This window comes from Pseudophryne corroboree, chromosome 4, assembly GCF_028390025.1.
Source record: "Pseudophryne corroboree isolate aPseCor3 chromosome 4, aPseCor3.hap2, whole genome shotgun sequence".
Lineage (NCBI taxonomy): Eukaryota > Metazoa > Chordata > Amphibia > Anura > Myobatrachidae > Pseudophryne > Pseudophryne corroboree.
In genome coordinates this window covers 369207072-369228960 of record NC_086447.1, presented here as the reverse complement: position 1 = coordinate 369228960, position 21889 = coordinate 369207072, and the positions used below count along the sequence as shown (strand labels likewise).

At 45.4% G+C, this 21889-nt stretch overlaps 1 protein-coding gene across 1 annotated transcript in view; it reads left to right on the top strand.

The window, feature by feature from the left end:
- RNPEPL1 (arginyl aminopeptidase like 1) overlaps positions 1–19944 on the top strand; it is a 74603-nt gene extending 54659 nt beyond the window's left edge. The window contains 5 exon segments of the mRNA XM_063916575.1: positions 4105–4217; positions 5290–5398; positions 5482–5709; positions 7627–7769; positions 18612–19944. Coding sequence (XP_063772645.1) covers positions 4105–4217; positions 5290–5398; positions 5482–5709; positions 7627–7769; positions 18612–18854 — 836 coding nt within the window. The 3' untranslated portion in view covers positions 18855–19944.
- Positions 19945–21889: the final 1945 nt, after the last annotated feature.

The window sequence follows — 21889 nt, the reverse complement described above, 5'->3', positions numbered from 1 at the left end:
ACAGCTTTGCCAAGCTGCTACTTGGTCAGGATCAAACACCTTTGCGAAGTTTTACAAGTTTGATACCCTGGCTGAGGAGGACCTCTTGTTTGGTCAATCGGTGCTGCAGAGTCATCCGCACTCTCCCGCCCGTTCTAGAGCTTTGGTATAAACCCCATGGTTCTTGAAGCATCCCCAGCATCCTCTAGGACGTATGAGAAAATAGGATTTTAATACCTACCGGTAAATCCTTTTCTCTTAGTCCGTAGAGGATGCGGGGCGCCCGTCCCAGTGCGGGCTGTATCTGCAGTTTGGTTATGGTTACACTCATGTTGAGTTAAGTTCAGTCAGTCTGTGGCTGATGTTGGTCATGCCGTTGCATACGTTGTTGTTGTTGAATGCCATGTTGTACGGCGTGTTTGAGGTATGAGCTGGTATGTATCTCACCTTAGTTTTAAAAATTTAATAAATCCTTTTCCTCGAAATGTCCGTCTCCCTGGGCACAGTTCCTATAACTGGAGTCTGGAGGAGGGGCATAGAGGGAGGAGCCAATTCACACCCCTTTTAAAGTCTTAAAGTGCCCATGTCTCCTGTGGATCCAGTCTACACCCCATGGTTCTTGAAGCATCCTCTACGGACTAAGAGAAAAGGATTTACCGGTAGGTATTAAAATCCTATTTTTTCTGATTCACAATGGTAAAACAGAAGTCATGCAGTTTATGTAATGCTAGATTCTCTCCTAGTTCATATGGCTCAATATCATGTGAGCAGTGTAGTCAGCCATCGCAGAATGCTGATTTCAATGTGGGGGAGAGTCCAGAGCCCTCCTGGCTGGGGGCTATCAAAAATATGATGTCTGATATGTCATCTCAGCTCACTGCAAATGCAAATAAAACTCAGGAACTGAAACAAGCAGTGGCAAGTCTAGCTGCTAAACATCCCCCCTGTCTACTACAGGTGCACAAAAACGTGCTCTACCTGCACTCCTATCAAATACTGATGATGATATACAGGATGATGGGAATAATATGGACCCCATAAGTGGGGATTCCACCCCTACCCAGGATATTGAACCCCTCATATTGGCTATTAGGGATGTGTTAAAGCTACCCCTGGAGGATGCTAATACTCAGCAGTCATTTTTCCTCCCACAAGACAAACTGACAGTCACATTTCTTGATTCCAAGGAATTGGATGACTTATTTAAAATAGCCTGTAAGAATCCAGATAAGAAATATCAGGTGTCAAAACGGTTTTTGCATACATTCCCCTGTGACGTCAAAACACTATCAGGCTGGAGTGGATAAAGGCTTTACGTCTTCGATCCATTAAGGTCCAGATTTCAGCTCTTTCCATCTTCTTCCAGAAGAAGTTGTCTCTTGCCAGAAGTTCAGACCTTCTTGCAAGGGGTGCTTCACATATAACCTCCATTTGTTCCGCCTACGGCACCTTGGGATCTGGATGTAGTGTTACGTTTTCTACAGTCCTCCTTGTTTGAACCTCTGACGACAGTAGAAGATAAGTACCTCACGTGGAAAACGGTGATGTTACTGGCCCTGGCTTCTGCTAGGCGTGTCTCCGAACTGGGGACCTTGTCGTGCAAAAGTCCGTACTTAGTCTTTTACGAGAACAGAGCGGAGCTCAGGACTAGACAGCAGTTCCTGTCGAAGGTGGTCTCCGCGAATCAACCTTTCGTGATTCCGTCCAGTTCTGACACTTCTGTTCCTCCGGGGGCATTGGACGGCTCAGATCAGAAAGACGGATTCCTTGTTCGTGCTCTATGATGCGCAGAAAAAGGGTTGTCCTGCTTCTAAGCAGTCTATTGCTCGTTGGATTAGGCTTACCATCCAACAGGCCTATGTGTCGGCAGCCTTAATGGTTCCGCGGTCTCTGAAGGCCCACTCTACAAGATCGGTGGGCACTTCCTGGACGGCTGCCCGTTGAGTCTCGGCCCTGTAACTATGCCGAGCTGCTGCCCGGTCGGGGAAGAACACCTTTGTGAAGTACTACAAGTTTGATACACTGACCAAAGAGGATACCCAGTTTGGGCAGGCGGTGCTGCAGATGTCTCTGCACGTTCCCGCCCCATCTGGAAGCTTTGGGAAGTCCCCATCATAGTAATTCCCCAATATCCCTTATGGATGCTAGAGAAAATAGGATTTTAAATACCTACCAGTAAATCCTTTTCTCGTAGTCCATAATGGACATTGGGCGCCCGCCTCTGTGCGGTGACTTTCTGCAGGTTCTCTGTTATGTATTTCTGTTCAGCTGTTGCTGTTCATGTTGCCAGATGTTGACGAAGTTATATATTGGTGTGCTGGTATGAAAATCTCACCACACTTTTTGTTATGTTCCTTCTCTCAAGTATGTAATTCTCCTTCGGGCACGATTTACCTATAACTGAACTGTAGGAGGAGGCATAGAGAGGAGGAGCCAGCACACCCAGTTGAAGAAATTTAAAGTGCACTGGCTCCTTTGGACTCGTCTATACCCCATCGTACTAATCTGTCCCCAATATCCCTTATGGACTACGAGAAAAGGATTTACCGGTAGGTATTTAAAATCCTATTTTTGTGGAATAATTTAAAACCCAAGCCACTTCTAATCACAATTTTTGTGTGAAGTTTTATCGATTCCCCCTCCCTTTTTTTTTTTTTTTTTTTTAAAGGACCAGTTAAACACAAACTGCCAAGATTCCCATTTAGGAACAATCATAACATTAGGCAACATGACTTTTATTTTATATATTTTAACAAGGGGAGCACGTATAATAGAATTATTAAGAATTGTTTAGGATCATTTTAGGTGAGAACATGGACAGTAGTTAATGGAATATTGGCTAATATATCTACACAGGATGGAGTTAGGATTCCGGCAGTCAGACTACTGACTGCGGAATTCTGAAGGTAAGTACTGGGGTTACCATTAGGTACTAGGGGGGAGGATTGTGGTTAGGCTCCGGGAGGGGACAGCTATGGGTTAGGCTGCGGGGTAGGTTTAGGGTTAAGGTGCATACACACAGTGAGATTTGGGCTAACCCCAATTCTCACTGTGCGATAGGGACTAGGTCGGTATCGCAAGCATATAATGACTGTGCTTGCGATACGGACTATGTGCGATTTTGGCTAAGTGTCAATTTTGACTATCTTTTCTACTGCGCAGTCTATCTAGGCTTGCGATGCCGACCGCGCATCGGCATCGCATCTGGATCGCAAGGTGACTTTCACCTTGCGATCTGCACTAACTTTTCTTACGATTTTGACTATATAGTCAAAATCGTAAGAAAATATCTTACCGTGTGTACACACCATTAGGCTACTGGGGTGGGGGAGGTTTAAGGTTATGCTACGGGAGGAGCACAGTTAGGCTTAGGCTGTGGGAGGTGACGGCTAGGGTTAGGCTGCTGGAGGGGACGGCTAGAGTTAGGCTGCAGATGAGGTACGGTTAAAACTTACGGGATCCATCCGTATTTTGACCATTGGAATGCTGCTGTCTGCATCCCTAGTGCCAGGATTTCATCCCCAACCTATCTATCCACATTACTACCTTCTGTTAATGAACAATGGGCGATGCACTCATTCCACATAATGTTGATTTTTGATATGTAGTTAAACAGCCACTTTACCTTAACAGCTCGTTTCAGTATAAGATATGGACCAGTGATTGGTCAGAATTCATATGTGATTTGGATTCACATTGGATGGTGAGGGTACTTCAACCCAGGAATCATGTAATTCTGTTCAGCCTTTTTGATAAAGAAGCAGATAAGCGCATATCAGCTGTGCAATGTTACTTACTACCCTCCAACATTACCAACGAATGTATCAGTGTCTGTATTAATCGCATAAGCAGAAGGTGGGCTTAGCCTGTGACATTTAAATAAGAAACATATGCATGACGTGGCTACTTTAGAGGGCATATATATGAACAATAAATATAGGGATCTTTATATGCATTGTATACTTTGGTTTCTGGTCTACCATTATCCTTAGTAGGTGTGATACACACATGTATTCAACCCTTGCTCAGTGACCCAGAGATCAGCGTCTTGATAACGGTCACATAAAACAGCTATAACCTGCAGATTTTATTAGTATATGTAAAACTTCTCCTCTTTATTCCCAGGTGTCAACCCAAGTAACCTCATGAATTTATTCACATATGAGAAGGGTTTCTGCTTTGTTCACTATCTATCCCAGCTATGTGGTGACCAGGACAGCTTTGATGCCTTCCTCAGGGTATGGGCATAGATCAAATTCGAATCAAATATGTTTAGGTCATATTTGTTTTTATTTTTACTATAATTTTTTTATTCTGTTTAAAATTATCTTTTTTTTTTTTTTTTTTCTGCAGTACCGTACATTGGGCCTAATTCAGACCTGATCGCAGCAACAAATTTTGTTATCTAATGGGCAAAACCATGTGCACTGCAGGGGGGGGGGAGCAGCAGATGTAGTAGTGTTCACTCTAGGTTGTTTTAGCAGGGTGCCGCGCCCTGCCCGTTTTTTAGCAGGCAAGACCCGCCCTGCCCCTTTTGCGGCACCCTGCCAGAACAGCTGTCCGCTTCTTGCCCTCCCAGCGTGTAAAGATGCCGTGCGCATGCGCGCGGCATCCATTCACGCATTGGGAGAGAGCTGGGGGAAGCCCAGCACCGACGGAGGTGCTGGGCACGCCCCCAAAAGTGACGTCGCCGGCCACAGACTCTCTCTATAGTAGCGTCTGTGGGCCGCACCGCCCACTAAAATTATGTAGGTGTGGCCACGCCCCCTAATTTGCGTGGGCTTCGCCGCGCACATATGCCCCCGGAGTCCGGCGCCAAGCCCCTTTTCACTGCTAGAGTGAACACTAATGTAACATGTGCAGGGAGAGTTAGATTTGGGTGGGTTATTTTGTTTCTGCACAGGGTAAATACTGGCTGCTTTATTTTTACACTGCAGGTTATATTTCAGTTTAAACACCCCCCCAACCAAATCTAACTCTCCCTGCACATGTTACAGATGGAGCCATGCTAATCGTGGCTCCATCTGTGCCTGGGCGCGCCCGGCAAGGCGGACTGCCGGGAGCGAGCGGCTTGCGCGCCCTATATGAGTGAATGGGAGTTTCTGTGTACACTCGGCGGTGGGCCCAGGCACGGAGCTCGCCCCCGCCTGCGATGTAGCCACGCTCAGTGACTATGGCTCCATCTGTATATCTGCCCTACCTGCACTGCACATGGTTTTGCCCAATTAGAGAAGAATTTTGCTGCTGCAATCAGGTCTGAATTAGGCCCATTGCACACTTGTCAAATAATTCTGACCTTCTCTTTTGCAGGATTATATTGAGAAGTTTAAGTTCCGCAGTGTTGTAGCTCATGATCTGCTGGAGTCATATCTTGGCTTCTTCCCTCATTTGAGAGGGGAGAGTTCTACATACAGTGAAGGTGATTGGAGTTCTAACTAAAGCTGACATTACTTTTCATATGTGCAACGTAAAACAACTTCATGCTGTTTTTCATCACTTCAGGATTGGAGTTTGACCGTTGGCTTAATGCCCCAGGGCCTCCCTTGACCCAACCAGATCTTTCTGAAGGGTCTGTCTTTACTTCACCAGTGGAAGAGTTGAGCGAACTGTGGATGGCTGAACCCTTGGATATTGAAGCTGCTGCCAATTTTGCCAATATCACAGACTGGCAAACTTTCCAAACTGTGCTGTTTTTGGACAAGATTTTAGATCAGTCTCCGCTGCGGCCAGGTGATGTTTTTTTGTGTGTGTTTTTGGTTTTTTAATTGACGCATTGCAAAATAATGTATAGTTCAATATTACAGATCAAATATTATGAACACATCTAGACATTAATAACAAGCTGTACAATACTATCCAATGGTTACAACGTATCTTATCAACATCAACTTACCACACAAATAGTAAAAACATAGCCTACTTGTGAAAGCGCAAATGCTAAATAATTACAGTTGGCTTAAATTGCAATTCGAGAACATAGCTGAAAGGACTTGGGAAGGAAACGCCTGTCACATCTTACCTATTAACTTACACAGTCACCTTGGAATGATACCAGGTGATATAAATGTATTCTCTGATTGCTAAAGAAATGGTATCTCTGTATAATTCCCATGATGTAAAAAAGCGTTCCAACTGTTTCTCCCTATTGAGGAGCGTTTCCACCTATTCCATGCTAAATAAAAAATGATGTTTAGTTAAGAGTGGTATTTGTGGAGGTGCAGAATCGATCATGCCCTGCAGGATAGTTTTCTTGCCCGCGGCACTTGTGTTTGTTTGCGGCATGTATTGTTTGTATAGGAATGTAATTTAAAAATGGGATAACTTATCACGACAAACTATTCAAAATAAAGCCCTTTGTGGTGCACTGGATTTGGTTCAGATTTGAGTGGGGTTCTTGTTTGTTTGTTTGTTTGTTTGTTTGTTTGTTTGTATGATTTATGTATTTATTTATTTAATTAGGTTCTCCAATTGGCTTTGTAAAATTTAAACTGCCTCCTCAGTAGGAGATGATGGGATGTAGAGGGGTGGTCTTCAGGTTGCTATCGGCCGGTCTCCCGACGACCACCATACCAGCGCCGGAATCCCGACCACCGGCATACCAACAGATTTTCTCTTTCTTGGGGGTCCACGACTCCTCTGGAGGGCGAATAGATAGCGTGGCACGCCACCATGCCCGCAGCGCAGCGAGCGTAGCGAGCCCTCAATGGGCTCATTTGCGCTCGCCCAGCTGTCGGTATGCTGGCGGTCGGGATTCCGGCGCCGGTATGCTGGTCGCCGCGAGCCCGACAGCCGGCAACACATACTACACCCATATAGAGGTTAGTGCTTGGTTTCAAACAGGTTTAGTTTGATGTGTAAGATCCTCACAGCACACACTACACCCCATGATTGCCAGTGTTCCCCAGATAGTAGTAAAGCACAGTGCACACTAAACGAGTCCCCGCCGATATTGGCGGTAGCAGGGACCCGAACACACTTGCCAGTGCCGGCGGGGAAGGGAGCAATGGCGAGGGGGGGGGGGGGGGGGGGGGGCGGCAGGGGGGAACGACACCCATGCTGCTTCTGCAGCGTGGCTGTCATTAACAAGGACCTCCCTCATCTGTACATGTTCAGACGAGGGAGGGGGTCGTTAAAGCGCGGAGTGCGCATCTTTAACGACATTGAGTGTACACACTAGACGAGATTGTAAAGGATCTCGCTCAAATTGGCCCTTCCGAGCGAGATCTTTTACAATCTCGTCTAGTGTGTACAGGGCTTAAGAGAAACGGAATTAATAGTGGGTAACAAAAATCCTCATTTTCTGAATACCTGCTGCTAAAGAGTGTAAAGGTCTTTTGTCTGGTGAAAGGACAGTTTGTCTATAGGATTTTAAAACATTGTCTACAGCGTGTGTATGTGAATTGAAGCATTGTAATTTATAGAATAGCTAACTTGTTAAATTTGCCTCTGATTTTGCAGTTTATTATATTTGGATACATATAATTCAGAAGGTATAATTTTTATAGTTGCATGTTATATGTCTTAAGATAGATCTGTGTCCATTGAAAGTCCTTTAAGAAAAAGTGGAGTCCTGAGACAAAAGACTTTGGTTGGAGAAGCTGCTTTAAGAATCCCTCTGTTTCTGAATCTCCATCTCCTGTCTTTCAGAGGTTATGCTCCAGCTGTCTCTGTGTTATTCTGCTGATCTGGCTAATATGAATACAGAAATCCGAATCCGTTGGTTGCAGATTGTGGTGCGAAACAACTTCCAGACAGACTTGCCCCGAGTGCGCCACTTCCTGCTCTGCCAAGTTAGTCTTATCTTAATCCTTTGAAAAAAAAAAAAATCTAGAACACTCTATTGTGCACTTGCTCTGTACTGTACTATACAGTGGTGGCCAAGGAAATGTGACTTTTTTTACTTCGAATGCTTATAAAAACTGTTACACTTCACGCAGTGCAATGATTCATATATCAAATGAAAGGAAATGTATTGCTGAATTCACCACAATAAACAGAGGTCAGATATTTGCAGTGAAAACAACACTTAGGGTGAAAATCCCTGTGTACTTATGATGTCACTGTCCTATCCGTATTTCGTTGGGTATCTTTTAGTTTTCAAGACTGCAGCACAGCGACGTGGCATTGAGCCAACCAATGTTTGGAGCTCTTCCTTTATTATGTGGTGCCATGAGACAATTATAGCCTCCATTAATTCTCTTTTATTGGATGGACGCCTCAGATGCAGTGGTGCCGAGAGAGGGGGGAGAGGATACAAATTACCAGGGCCCAGGTCTGTTGGGGGGGCCAGTGAGGGTCCAGTAGGGCCCAGACCCCCTCCCCCTTACCTAGCAGCAGCAGCTGCAGCTTTTTTCCTCAGCCCATCACACGCTGCTGTGTACTGGGTTGCAGTGTGGCCATGGAGGTACTTAAAATACTATTTTTTTTCCCAGTTTTTTTTCTAAGGGTACATGACCACTCCTCCTGTGATTAGTCTACGCCCCTTGAAAAGTACCTGGGCCCATCCCGGCTCTCGACTGCCCTGCTCAGATGTACCAGTTTTTTCAAACGGAACCACAAATGTTCTATGGGGTTCAGGTCTGGGCTGTTTCCTGGCCATCCCAGCACCTGTATGTCATTCTCCGTGAACCACTGTTTGCAAATCCGAGCAGTGTGGCAGGGAGCTGAATCCTGCTGGGAATAAAAATGGGGCATTATCTGGAAAAAAATCCCTGATAGAAGGTAGAAGTTTTCGTTGCAGGATGGTGTCAATGTACTTTGTGCTGTTCAGTGTGCCATCTATGACACGAAGACGGCCTACAGCATATGCTGTCCTACATGCCCAGATCATAACACTTGTAGGATTCTTTGTTGTTGCTTGAATGCAATCTGGATGTACCTCTTACCCGATGCAACGTCTTACATATTTTCTCCCATCGCTACCAAATATCGATATCTTAGTTTCGTCACTCCATATCACTTGTTTCCACTGACCACCTCTCCATGCAATGTGTTCTTTTGCCCACTGTATACGTTTCTGCCACTGCTTTTTATTCAGGAATGGCTTTTTTCAGGGAATCCTACCTTTTAGGCCAACCTCCTCACGGAGGTTGGCCTAAAAGGTAGGATTCCCGATTCTGCGTACCGTTCTTGCACTGACAAAAACACCAGTTGCACTCGGTTCACTGCTAATGGCCGCAGATGACATCTATCTGTCCCTGACGCAAATTTGTTTTATTCTCCTATCATCAACAGCTGTTGTGCACTTTTTCCGGCCTTTTCCTTATTTGTTTTGTATAGATTGTGTTTCCTGATAGCGTAAACAAAACTTTCGTACTCCTGATGTTGTCACATTCCCACCAACTTCTCTTGCAATTGCTGCATACGAAAGACCATTTTCATGTTACACCACAATCGTGGATCTCTTTCTGGGTGACCAGTCACCACTTTGCCTGGACGACATTGTTGTATTTATTTTTTACACCGTCAATGTTACTAAACAATACACACAAACACCCAACCGTAATCGTACTTCAGTAACCAACTGTGGGGGTAATTGTAAGTTGATCGCAGCAGGAAATTTTTTAGCAGTTGGGCAAAACCATGTGCACTGCAGGGGGGGGGGGGGGGGGGCAGATATAACATTTGCAGAGAGAGTTAGATTTGGGTGGGTTATTTTGTTTCTGTGCAGGGTAAATACTGGCTGCTTTATTTTTACACTGCAATTTAGATTGCAGATTGAACACACCCCACCCAAATCTATCTCTCTGCACATGTTATATCTGCCCCCCTGCAGTGCACATGGTTTTGCCCAACTGCTAAAAAATTTCCTGCTGCGATCAACTTGGAATTACCCCCTTTATTCTGCAAAATGAAACAGCCAAACTGACCTTTCCCACCTTTGAACATGACCTTGCACCTGCTCATAAACGACAGCTGATTGGTCCTCAGAACGATGATTCCGATTGGCTGGTAGTAGCTGTTACTACAATCCGCTTCTTGAATCTCAAGCATCTGTGCTTCTATGTTTGACTGAAAGTAGCATAACTTCCCTTGTAATGTAAATTTCTCTAACGTCCTAGTGGATGCTGGGGACTCAGTCAGGACCATGGGGATTAGCGGCTCCGCAGGAGACAGGGCACAAAAGTAAAAGCTTTAGGATCAGGTGGTGTGCACTGGCTCCTCCCCCCATGACCCTCCTCCAAGCCTCAGTTAGGTTTTTGTGCCCGTCCGAGCAGGGTGCAATCTAGGTGGGTCTCCTAAAGAGCTGCTTAGAAAAAGTTTTTAGGTTTTTTATTTTCAGTGAGTCCTGCTGGCAACAGGCTCACTGCATCGAGGGACTTAGGGGAGAGAAGTGAACTCACCTGCGTGCAGGATGGATTGGCTTCTTAGGCTACTGGACACCATTAGCTCCAGAGGGAGTCGGAACACAGGTCTCACCCTGGGGTTCGTCCCGGAGCAGCGCCGCCGACCCCCCTTGCAGATGCCGAAGATGGAAGAGGTCCAGAAACCGGCGGCAGAAGACTTTTCAGTCTTCATAAGGTAGCGCACAGCACTGCAGCTGTGCGCCATTGTTGTCAGCACACTTCATAACAGCGGTCACTGAGGGTGCAGGGTGCTGGGGGGGGCACCCTGGGCAGCAATGATAGTACCTTATTCTGGCTAAAAATACATCACATATAGCCCCTGGGGGCTATATGGATGTATTTAACCCCTGCCAGGTCTCAGAAAAACGGGAGAAGAAGCCCGCCGAAAAGGGGGCGGGGCCTATTCTCCTCAGCACACAGCGCCATTTTCCCTCACAGAAATGCTGGTGGGAAGGCTCCCAGGCTCTCCACTGCACTACAGAAACAGGGTTAAAACAGAGAGGGGGGGCACTGATTTGGCGATATGACTACATATATTAAAATGCTATAAGGGAAAAGCACTTATATAAAGGTTGTCCCTGTATAATTATAGCGTTTTTGGTGTGTGCTGGCAAACTCTCCCTCTGTCTCCCCAAAGGGCTAGTGGGTCCTGTCCTCTATCAGAGCATTCCCTGTGTGTGTGCTGTGTGTCGGTACGTGTGTGTCGACATGTATGAGGACGATGTTGGGAGGCGGAGCAAATTGCCTGTAATGGTGATGTCACCCTCTAGGGAGTCGACACCGGAATAGATGGCTTATTTAAGGAATTACGTGATAATGTCAACACGCTGCAAGTCGGTTGACGACATGAGACGGCCGGCAAACATATTAGTATCTGTCCAGGCGTCTAAAACACCGTCAGGGACGTTATAATGCCCAATTTACCTCAGTCGGTCGACACAGACACGGACACTGACTCCAGTGTCGACGGTGAAGAAACAAACGTATTTTCCTTTAGGGCCACACGTTACTTGTTAAGGGCAATGAAGGAGGTGTTACATATTTCTGATACTACAAGTACCACAAAAAAGGGTATTATGTGGGGTGTGGAAAAACTACCTATAGTTTTTCCTGAATCAGATAAATTAAATGAAGTGTGTGATGAGGCGCGGGGTTCCCCCGATAGAAAATTATTGGCGGTATACCCTTTCCCGCCAGAAGTTAGGGCGCGTTGGGAAACACCCCTTAGGGTGGATAAGGCGCTCACACGCTTATCAAAACAAGTGGCGGTACCGTCTCCAGATACGGCCGCCCTCAAGGAGCCAGCTGATAGGAGGCTGGAAAATATCCTAAAAAGTATATACACACATACTGGTGTTATACTGCAACCAGCGATCGCCTCAGCCTGGATGTGCAGCGCGGGGGTGGCTTGGTCGGATTCCCTGACTGAAAATATTGATACCCTTGACAGGGACAGTATTTTATTTACTATAGAGCATTTAAAGAATGCATTTCTATATATGCGAGATGCACAGAGGGATATTTGCACTCTGGCATCAAGAGTAAGTGCGATGTCCATATCTGCCAAAAGATGTTTATGGACACGACAGTGGTCAGGTGATGCAGATTCCAAACGGCACAAAGATGTATTGCCGTATAAAGGGGAGGAGTTATTTGGGGTCGGTCCATCGGACCTGGTGGCCACGGCAACTGCTGGGAAATCCACCGTTTTTACCCTAAGTCACTTCTATGCAGAAAAAGACACCGTCTTTTCAGCCTCAGTCCTTTCGTCCCCATAAGCATATCTGCGCAGGGATAGAGGAAAGGGAAGAAGACTGCAGCAGGCAGCCCATTCCCAGGAACAGAAGCCTTCCACCGCTTCTGCCAAGTTCTCAGCATGACGCTGGAGCCGTACAGGACCCCTGGATCCTACAAGTAGTATCCCAGGGGTACAGATTGGAAAGTCGAGACGTTTCCCCTCGCAGGTTCCTGAAGTCTGCTTTACCAACGTCTCCCTCCGACAGGGAGCCAGTATTGGAAACAATTCACAAGCTGTGTTCCCAGCAGGTGATAATCAAAGTACCCCTCCTACAACAAGGAAAGGGGTATTATTCCACACTATATTGTGGTACTGAAACCAGAAGGCTCGGTGAGACCTATTCTAAATCTGAAATATTTGAACACTTACAAAGGTTCAAATCAAGATGGAGTCACTCAGAGCAGTGATAGCGAACCAGGAAAAAGGGGACTATATGGTGTCCCGGGACATCAGGGATGCTTACCTCCATGTCCCAATTTGCCCTTCTCACCAAGGGTATCTCAGGTTCGTGGTACAGAACTGTCACTATCAGTTTCAGACGCTGCCGTTTGGATTGTCCACGGCACTCCGGGTCTTTACCAAGGTAATGCCCGAAATGATGATTCTTCTTCGAAGAAAATGGACGACCTCCTGATAAGAGCAAGGTCCAGAGAACAGTTGGAGGTCGGAGTAGCACTATCTCAAGTAGTTCTACGACAGCACGGGTGGATTCTAAATATTCCAAAACCGCAGTTGTTTCCGACGACACGTCTGCTGTTCCTAGGGATGATTCTGGACACAGTCCAGAAAAAGGTGTTTCTCCCGGAGGAGAAAGCCAGGGAGTTATCCGAGCTAGTCAGGAACCTCCTAAAACCAGGAAAAGTGTCAGTGCATCATTGCACAAGAGTCCTGGGAAAAATGGTGGCTTATTACGAAGCGATTCCATTCGGCAGATTCCACGCAAGAACTTTTCAGTGGGATCTGCTGGACAAATGGTCCGGATCGCATCTTCAGATGCATCAGCGGATAACCCTATCTCCAAGGACAAGGGTGTCTCTCCTGTGGTGGTTACAGAGTGCTCATCTTCTAGAGGGCCGCAGATTCGGCATTCAGGATTGGATGCTGGTGACCACGGAGGCCAGCCTGAGAGGCTGGGGAGCAGTCACACAGGGAAAAAATTTCCAGGGAGTGTGATCAAGTCTGGAGACTTTTCTCCACATAAATATACTGGAGCTAAGGGCAATTTATAATGCTCTAAGCTTAGCAAGACCTCTGCTTCAAGGTCAGCCGGTATTGATCCAGTGGGACAACATCACGGCAGTCGCCCACGTAAACAGACAGGGCGGCACAAGAAGCAGGAGGGCAATGGCAAAAACTGCAAGGATTTTTCGCTGGGCGGAAAATCATGTGATAGCACTGTCAGCAGTGTTCATTCCGGGAGTGGACAACTGGGAAGCAGACTTCCTCAGCAGGCACGACCTCCACCCGGGAGAGTGGGGACTTCATCGGGAAGTTTTCCACATGATTGTGAACCGTTGGGAAAGACCAAAGGTGTACATGATGGCGTCCCGCCTGAACAAAAAACTGGACAGGTATTGCGCCAGATCAAGAGACTTTCAGGCAATAGCTGTGGACGTTCTGGTAACACCGTGGGCGTACCAGTCGGTGTATGTGTTTCCTCCTCTGCTTCTCATACCCAAGGTATTGAGAATTATAAGACGTAGAGGAGTAAGAACTATACTCGTGGCTCCGAATTGGCCAAGAAGGACTTGGTACCCGGAACTTCAAGAGATACTCACAGAGGACTCATGACCTCTGCCGCTAAGAAGGGACTTGCTTCAGCACGTACCATGTCTGTTCCAAGACTTACCGAGGCTGCGTTTGACGGCATGGCGGTTGAACGCCGGATCCTAAGGGAAAAAGGCATTCCGGAAGAGGTCATTCCTACCCTGGTCAAAGCCAGGAAGGACGTGACCGCACAACATTATCACCACATGTGGCGAAAATATGTTGCGTGGTGTGAGGCCAGGAAGGCTCCACGAAGAAATTTCAACTCGGTCGATTCCTGCATTTCCTGCAAACAGGAGTGTCTATGGGCCTCAGATTGGGGTCCATTAAGGTTCAAATTTCGGCCCTGTCGATTTTCTTCCAGAAAGAATTGGCTTTAGTTCCTGAAGTCCAGAAGTTTGTCAAGGGAGTACTGCATATACAACCCCCTTTTGTGCCTCCAGTGGCACTGTGGGATCTCAACGTAGTGCTGGGATTCCTCAAATCACATTGGTTTAAACCGCTCAAATCTGTGGATTTGAAATATCTCACATGGAAAGTGACCATGATGTTGGCCCTGGCCTCGGCCAGGCGAGTGTCAGAATTGGCGGCTTTGTCTCACAAAAGCCCATATCTGATTGTCCATTCGGACAGGGCAGAGCTGCGGACTCGTCCCCAGTTTCTCCCTAAGGTGGTGTCAGCGTTTCACCTGAACCAGCTTATTGTGGTACCTGCGGCTACTAGGGACTTGGAGGACTCCAAGTTGCTAGATGTTGTCAGGGCCCTGAAAATATCGGTTTCCAGGACGGCTGGAGTCAGGAAAACTGACTTGCTGTTATCCTGTATGCACCCAACAAACTGGGTGCTCTTGCTTCTAAGCAGACGATTGCTAGTTGGATGTGTAGTACAATTCAGCTTGCACATTCTGTGGCAGGCCTGCCACAGCCAAAATATGTAAATGCCCATTCCACAAGGAAGGTGGGCTCATCCTGGGCGGCTGCCCGAGGGGTCTCGGCATTACAACTCTGCCGAGCAGCTACGTGGTCGGGGGGAGAACACATTTGTAAAATTCTACAAATTTGATACCCTGGCTAAAGAGGACCTGGAGTTCTCTCATTCGGTGCTGCAGAGTCATCCGCACTCTCCCGCCCGTTTGGGAGCTTTGGTATAATCCCCATGGTCCTGACGGAGTCCCCAGCATCCACTAGGACGTTAGAGAAAATAAGATTTTACTTACCGATAAATCTATTTCTCGTAGTCCGTAGTGGATGCTGGGCGCCCATCCCAAGTGCGGATTGTCTGCAATACTTGTACATAGTTATTGGTACAAAAATCGGGTTATTATTGTTGTGAGCCATCTTTTCAGAGGCTCCGCTGTTATCATGCTGTTAACTGGGTTCAGATCACAGGTTGTACAGTGTGATTGGTGTGGCTGGTATGAGTCTTACCCGGGATTCAAAATCCTTCCTTATTGTGTACGCTCGTCCGGGCACAGTATCCTAACTGAGGCTTGGAGGAGGGTCATGGGGGGAGGAGCCAGTGCACACCACCTGATCATAAAGCTTTTACTTTTGTGCCCTGTCTCCTGCGGAGCCGCTAATCCCCATGGTCCTGACGGAGTCCCCAGCATCCACTACGGACTACGAGAAATAGAATTATCGGTAAGTAAAATCTTATTATTTGATCTCTTTTTATTGTGTTGAATTCAGCATTACATTTCCTTTCATTTGATATATGAATCATTGCACTGCGTGAAGTGAAACAGTTTTTCTAAGCATTCAAAGTTGAAAAACCATTACAATTTTAAAGTGTCCGCAATTTTGGCTACCGCTGTATACAACTACATATTATTCTTTTTTATTTATTTATTTTTATTTATTTTTTATACACAAGTTCAAAACCAGTGCTAGTTTTGGATAGATTAGGGTAGTTCATAACTAACTGCAGACAAAGGACACTATCCGCCACACTTTATGCCCACATGCTTAAGCCAGATGGATGCCAACCTCAAGGGTTTATGAGCAGGTTGGCAAGAATGTGATTTCTATTGCATGTTATCCTACATAGAGACGTTTCGTCTCCGTTCAGGAATCAAAGCAGTTCATATGGTCCTTTTAACAGGTAGTGTCATTGCTTGATGGGCCAGCCAGTACAGATTATCTGACAATGTAACCATTACTATACCCTAGATTGTTTATTGGTTCACTGTTCGAGGAACCCTTAATATGTTTATACACCATCCAATATCGGGAACACTGCATGCAGAGATTCCCATACATTTATGTGGACAAAGAGGTATTACTTCTCAGAGATTGCTTCTGGAGTAAAGGGAATCCCATAGACATCCTACTGGCACTAGAGGATTCCTCCCCATCTTGAAGCCTACTGCTTGGAATCGGCCTCTTGGAAGTCTAAGTGAAAAGAGCATATAAGTGATCAGTAGATAGTAGCTGGTGTGCAAAAGACATGCAGAACCATACTTCCAGATCAAGTTCTAGTAAGATTTTGTATGGTAGAAAGCTAATCTGTTAATGCCAGGGGCTTTTGCATAAGGAGACACATACTGCAAATTGCTAAAGTTGCAGATGAGGCTGTTAATGGCACTAAGAAGTTTTATTAAGCTAAGGTTACAATAATCTATTTTAGGAAACTATTCTGAGTTGGGAGCAAAACAAAATAGAGCGAGTAACTTTGCACCTTGGTGAAACCATGCTGCACAGTAGGTGGGGAAGATGTAAAATGTGCAGAGAGATTTGGGTGGGGTATGTCCAAAATGATCTCTAAATTGCTGTGTAAAAATAAAGCTGTTCAGCATTTGTTGGCTACAGATGTGTCCACTAACATCTAGTCTCCCTGCACGTTAAACAGCCCTTCTAGTCATTCCATCCCATGACTTGGTAGTGCCGAGCGCCTTTACGTGCAACATTTTTTCATTAGAATGTGTCTTAGCAAAATGATGTGAAGAGGGCACGTAAGCAACTTATGCTGATTTAAAATGATTATTGGTATGCCTATATTCTGTGTGCGACCATGGTTCTATCTGCATACAAAATGGTACATTAAAGTGTTTTTTCCAAGAAAACACTGTAACGTAGAATTTGTATGCGGTTGCAGACGCACAGAATATCGGCATGCTGCATATCGTTTTAATCAGGAGAGTCTGCTTGTGCGTCCTATTCGCATAGCAATGCAAGAAGACACGTTTTGGCGAAAAGAGACACCTGACACTAACGGAATTGCACGAGACCTGACAGCTCACTTACGCCAGGCATCTCCCACCGTGAGGCAAGATGCATGAGGACACATCTGTACATGCAAAATCAGCCAGTATTTACCATCTTGTAGTGCAACATTGTTTGTTCTAATTATCTCCGTTATTTTGATGTAACAATCTGTGCTGAAGCATGTACAGATGTGTCCACTTACATCTTTGCTTTTTTACAAATTTGGCACAACATGCAAAACACGGCTAAGCTGTTTTTCACGAGTAGCGAGTGGATGAATTTTAAAATTTTTGTTTGCCATAATAGAATATGTATAAAGTAACATATTAAAAAAGTAAATTAAGAAAAATCACAAGGCATGGCTAAATCTCTGAGTCTATGGCATGCAAAAATGTGCCATACATGGAGGGATATAGCAAAGATGTAAGTGGACACATCTGTATATCACCAAAACCTGAACTGTTAGTGTGCCTTGTGGACAGAGGTTGGGAATGCCTGACCTGATTTATGAATGTTCCAGATATACTGTAGATAGCATAAAGACAAGACAGACAAGTGGGTTGAGTTATAAGAAATCTGAGACAGCAGAAGTAAAAATGTCAGAAAACCTCACAATTTACACAGTCTTGTGTGCGTTTAGCACGGATGTAGTGTGGAAAGCCTATTAGTGATGGGTGACACTTTAATGAGAACAAGGATAACATTTTAACCATTACAGAAATGAATGTTAGGTGGATTATAGCGTTGAATGATGATTTAAAAAGTATGAAAACCATATTTAATCTTCTCAAATTAATATTTAAATCCTATTTTTATCTGGTTATTAACCACTATCCTGTTTTTATCTGGTTATTAACCACTTGCCTGGCATGGTCACAATGTTTGCAACCACACCTGGCAATGTGTTATGTGTTCTAGTTGCAAATGATGCGACCAGTCAGGCACAATGTGGGTGGCTGCAGGAAGAGAACTTTCTGCTTCCCTGCACTGTCCCCCAGGGTCTACCGTGCTGTCTATCACTGCTGATCGGTCAGCATGGCAGGAGCCTCCCCCCTCTCCCAGTGTGTACCTGATGGTTGCTCAGATGAGCAGCCGTTGGGAAAATCAATGTTGCAGTAGTCGTGGTTAGTTTTATAATGGCTTCCTTTCAGAAACTGCTGCTTTGTACATGCTAAAGATACTAGATACTATAAGGGGTGGCAGGACAGAGTCTTCTGGCACCCCAGCTGAATGAGATATTGCGGAGGAGCCTGTTGCCAAGATTAAGTTAACAAACTTTTCTAAGCTACAACTGAATGCTACATTATCAATAGCCTAAACATCCGTTGATTACAGCTTCTACCCTGACCCTCATTTTATCTAGGTTTTGTATCGGAGGTGGGTGTTCTGCGTGTTTACAAGATCATTTTAACTTTTTTTTTTTTTTTATCCTAAAATATTAGACTCATCACAATTTGTGTCATAATAGTAATGCTGTTATACTTTTCTTCTTTTTTTGTTCTTTTCTCCCCCTCCTAGACTTCAAGAATGTACACCATCCCCCTTTATGAAGATCTCATTGCAGGACCACTGAAATCTTGTGCCCTGGAAATCTTTTATCAAACACATGGGCGTTTACATCCCAATCTTCGTAAAACTATACAGCAGATCTTGGCTCAAGGAGGCTCTATAGTGCAGTCGGACACTGCCTTACCTATCCTGTCAACTGAGCTTAATACACAAGGCTCCTCCTCTCTCAGGGATGTCAATGTGACAGCCTGACAAGGCTCAACCAGCATTGACGCATCAACTAAGCCACTCCAAATCCAACCAGGCTGTGCCTTGCCCAGACCTATCTGGGGAGTGTGCCGAGAATCTTTGCACTGGGATGGAGGAAACAAAGTCCAATCCCACCCAAGAATGCTCAGGAACCAAGCCACACAACCCCAATGACTGATCTTTCTATACCTAGCTTTCAAAGGGCAGAGAGGTGCCAAGTGGTGCTTATACTTTGGAAAACTGCTGTGGGTTGCCTGGAATTGATTCCAGAACATCTATGCATTTTACACATTATTTTGAGTTCTTTTAGATACCTTACTTTTGAAGGTATATGATCTCTGCCTGAAGTTTTTGTTTTGTTTCTTAAAAAGAAAAAAAAAATATTTAATGTTATTTAACATTTATGCTCCTGGCATGTGTTCATTTTTACGGTCAAGTGGACATGGCCCTGCGGAATCAGTGATCTTGTGTGATAACGTGTCTGCTTGATTCAGCTCTTCAGCAATCATAGGGGGTTTGTTTTTTTACTTTGGTTAAACTTTGGGATGTTTTTATTTGATTATATTTTAATTTGTGAAATATTAACAGTGCAGAATAGCCATTTTAAATTTTTTTGAGTGTGACATCAGGCTAAACATTGCTTACCGTTACTCAGACACGAACCTTCCGTACAGCTGCACTTCTCTTTACATGCTCATCCAATTTCCCTCTACTTTCCATAGGATTGTGTTTCTGTACACTGATAGTTTTCCAGAAGCTACTAACAGCGAGTGAAGACGTTTGTATGGTCTAACTATATGTGGTGATTTTTATTAATGAGAAGCCAGCCACCCTTTCTATGTCCTTTACCTATATGAGCAGAGGCAGTTTTAGAAGTACAGTAGCCATATATTTCTACTGAATGCTTTTGAGAGGTAAATTGGCTCCTTTCATATTTCTCCTACCAGCAAGACATTGCCCTTTAGTGATAAAACTATTTTATTGGCCTTTTGTATTTCTGTAAGCAAAGTTTCTGAGGGTGAAACACAGAATTAAAACTGTTCTTTAATGTTTTATTGTTGTTTGTAAATGCCATATAAATGTCTGTAAATTATGTTGAGTACTTTCACTTTCTCCAAGTTCATTTCATGTCTCCTGGAGAATTGAGCTCGTTTCTAAGTGAAATAGCCAGTTAAACATGGGTTTATTCTTAAACTTTGGTTCGGGGCTGTTTCTATGGCCAGGCAACCATGTAATAACACGTTGTGACTGCGGCAATGGCCAGTGTCTCTTGCAGACCGTATTACATGCGGTCTGGCCCTCTGCATGGAATACTGTTGAAACTGTTCCTCCCAAAATGGCCGCAGCCTCAGAGTAGGCAACTGTGAAGTATGCTAGAGGAGGCAGCAGCCGTTTTGGGAGGGACATTTAATAGAGGATCTGTATGTGAAAGGAGGCAGGCGCAAACAGCAGTCTCTCGAAGTGTCAGGTCTGCTGACCCGGTGAGGAGGGGCCGTGACAACAAGCAGGTAGTGTGGCATCCTTTGTAAGGGGCATTATTACTGTGTGGGTCATAATATGGTGACAGGAGCATAACTGCCAGCGCATAATATGGTGACTGGGCATAATGTGGTGCAAGGGGCATAATATAGTGTAAGGGCATGACTGTGTGAGGCATAATATGGTGCAAGGGGCATGACTGTGCAGCATAATTTGGTTTAAGGGGCACTTAATGTTATAAGGGGAATTATGGTGGGGTGCATAATGCGTAAGGGGCATTACTATAACGAGAAAAAAATTACAATGTAATGCCCATGGAGGGGGTGTAGTACGGGTGACCGGCGGTCTCCTGACCGCCGGTCACCTTACCGACGCCGGGATCCCGGCAGCATACCGACGCCGGGATCCCGGCGGGGAGGGGCGAGTGCAGCAAGCCCCTTGTGGGCTCGCTGCGCTCGCCACGCTGCGGGCTCGGTGGCGACCTGCGGTCGCCACGGGTTCTATTCCCACTCTATGGGTGTCGTGGACACCCATGAGTGGAAATAGTCCCTGTTGGTCGGCATGCCGACCATCGGGATAGTGAGCCGTCGGGCTCACGGAGGAGGTCATGTGACTGTCGGTCAGCCGACCGGCGGTCACATGACTACCACCCCATGGAGGATGGGGCACACAATTTTTTCTGTTCGCGCTGGGAGCCAGATTGTCTAGTAACAGCCCTACTTTGTTTATTACATTACGAATTACAATATGGCTGTAAAGGCTTTGTCGGCTTGAAAAAAAAAATAGATGCCGACATCCAACATTCACTTTGTTACTGACAAGTTGACAGTTTTGTTAATTGTATCAAAAGTTTACCCAGATGCCGTATTTCTAAAATTCTTTTTTTTCTTACTGGCTCTGGCCTTATATCACTTTAGAGAAGAAACTATTACGAAATAAGGGCATGGACGGGAGGGGTGTGGGCGAGATAAAATTAAGAGAACAAGGGGGAATGTGGGAGACTAGGCACTGGGATATCTGTTGCAACAATGGAGAGCATTCTGCAGATGAGTCGAAGACTCAACATCACCACTGAGATAATGGAGCAGATCGTCAGCGCCTGAAGTGTTTCCTGTCTGGAGGACCGCAGGTCTTGACTGGAGGACTGCAGAAGTGAGCTGATGCAGTGGAGCAGGCAGCCCAAACTGATCAGGATGAGGCGTCCAAATGGGATTGAAGCCTTGGCACAGATGCAGAAAGTTATTGCTGCCCCTGGACAATCTCTGATGGTACTGCTAGCTCCTGGATCTCTAACTGCATGGATCACTCGGCTCTGTGCATAGAGTTGCCTTCTGTAAAGAAGATGCTATACTCCAATCTGCATGGGACCAAACAATGTATATCCTCCCAAACACCACAAACATCTCCTTTTATAATTAGTCTCTACACTTGCAGCATAATTTCTTGACGGAATAAAGCCATAATAGCTTACATATGGCAGTGCATTCCGGTAAAACATGAGAGCTGTGTAGATTTCTTTCTGTGTAGTCCATCTGCCTCAGATCACTCGTAAACTTTGC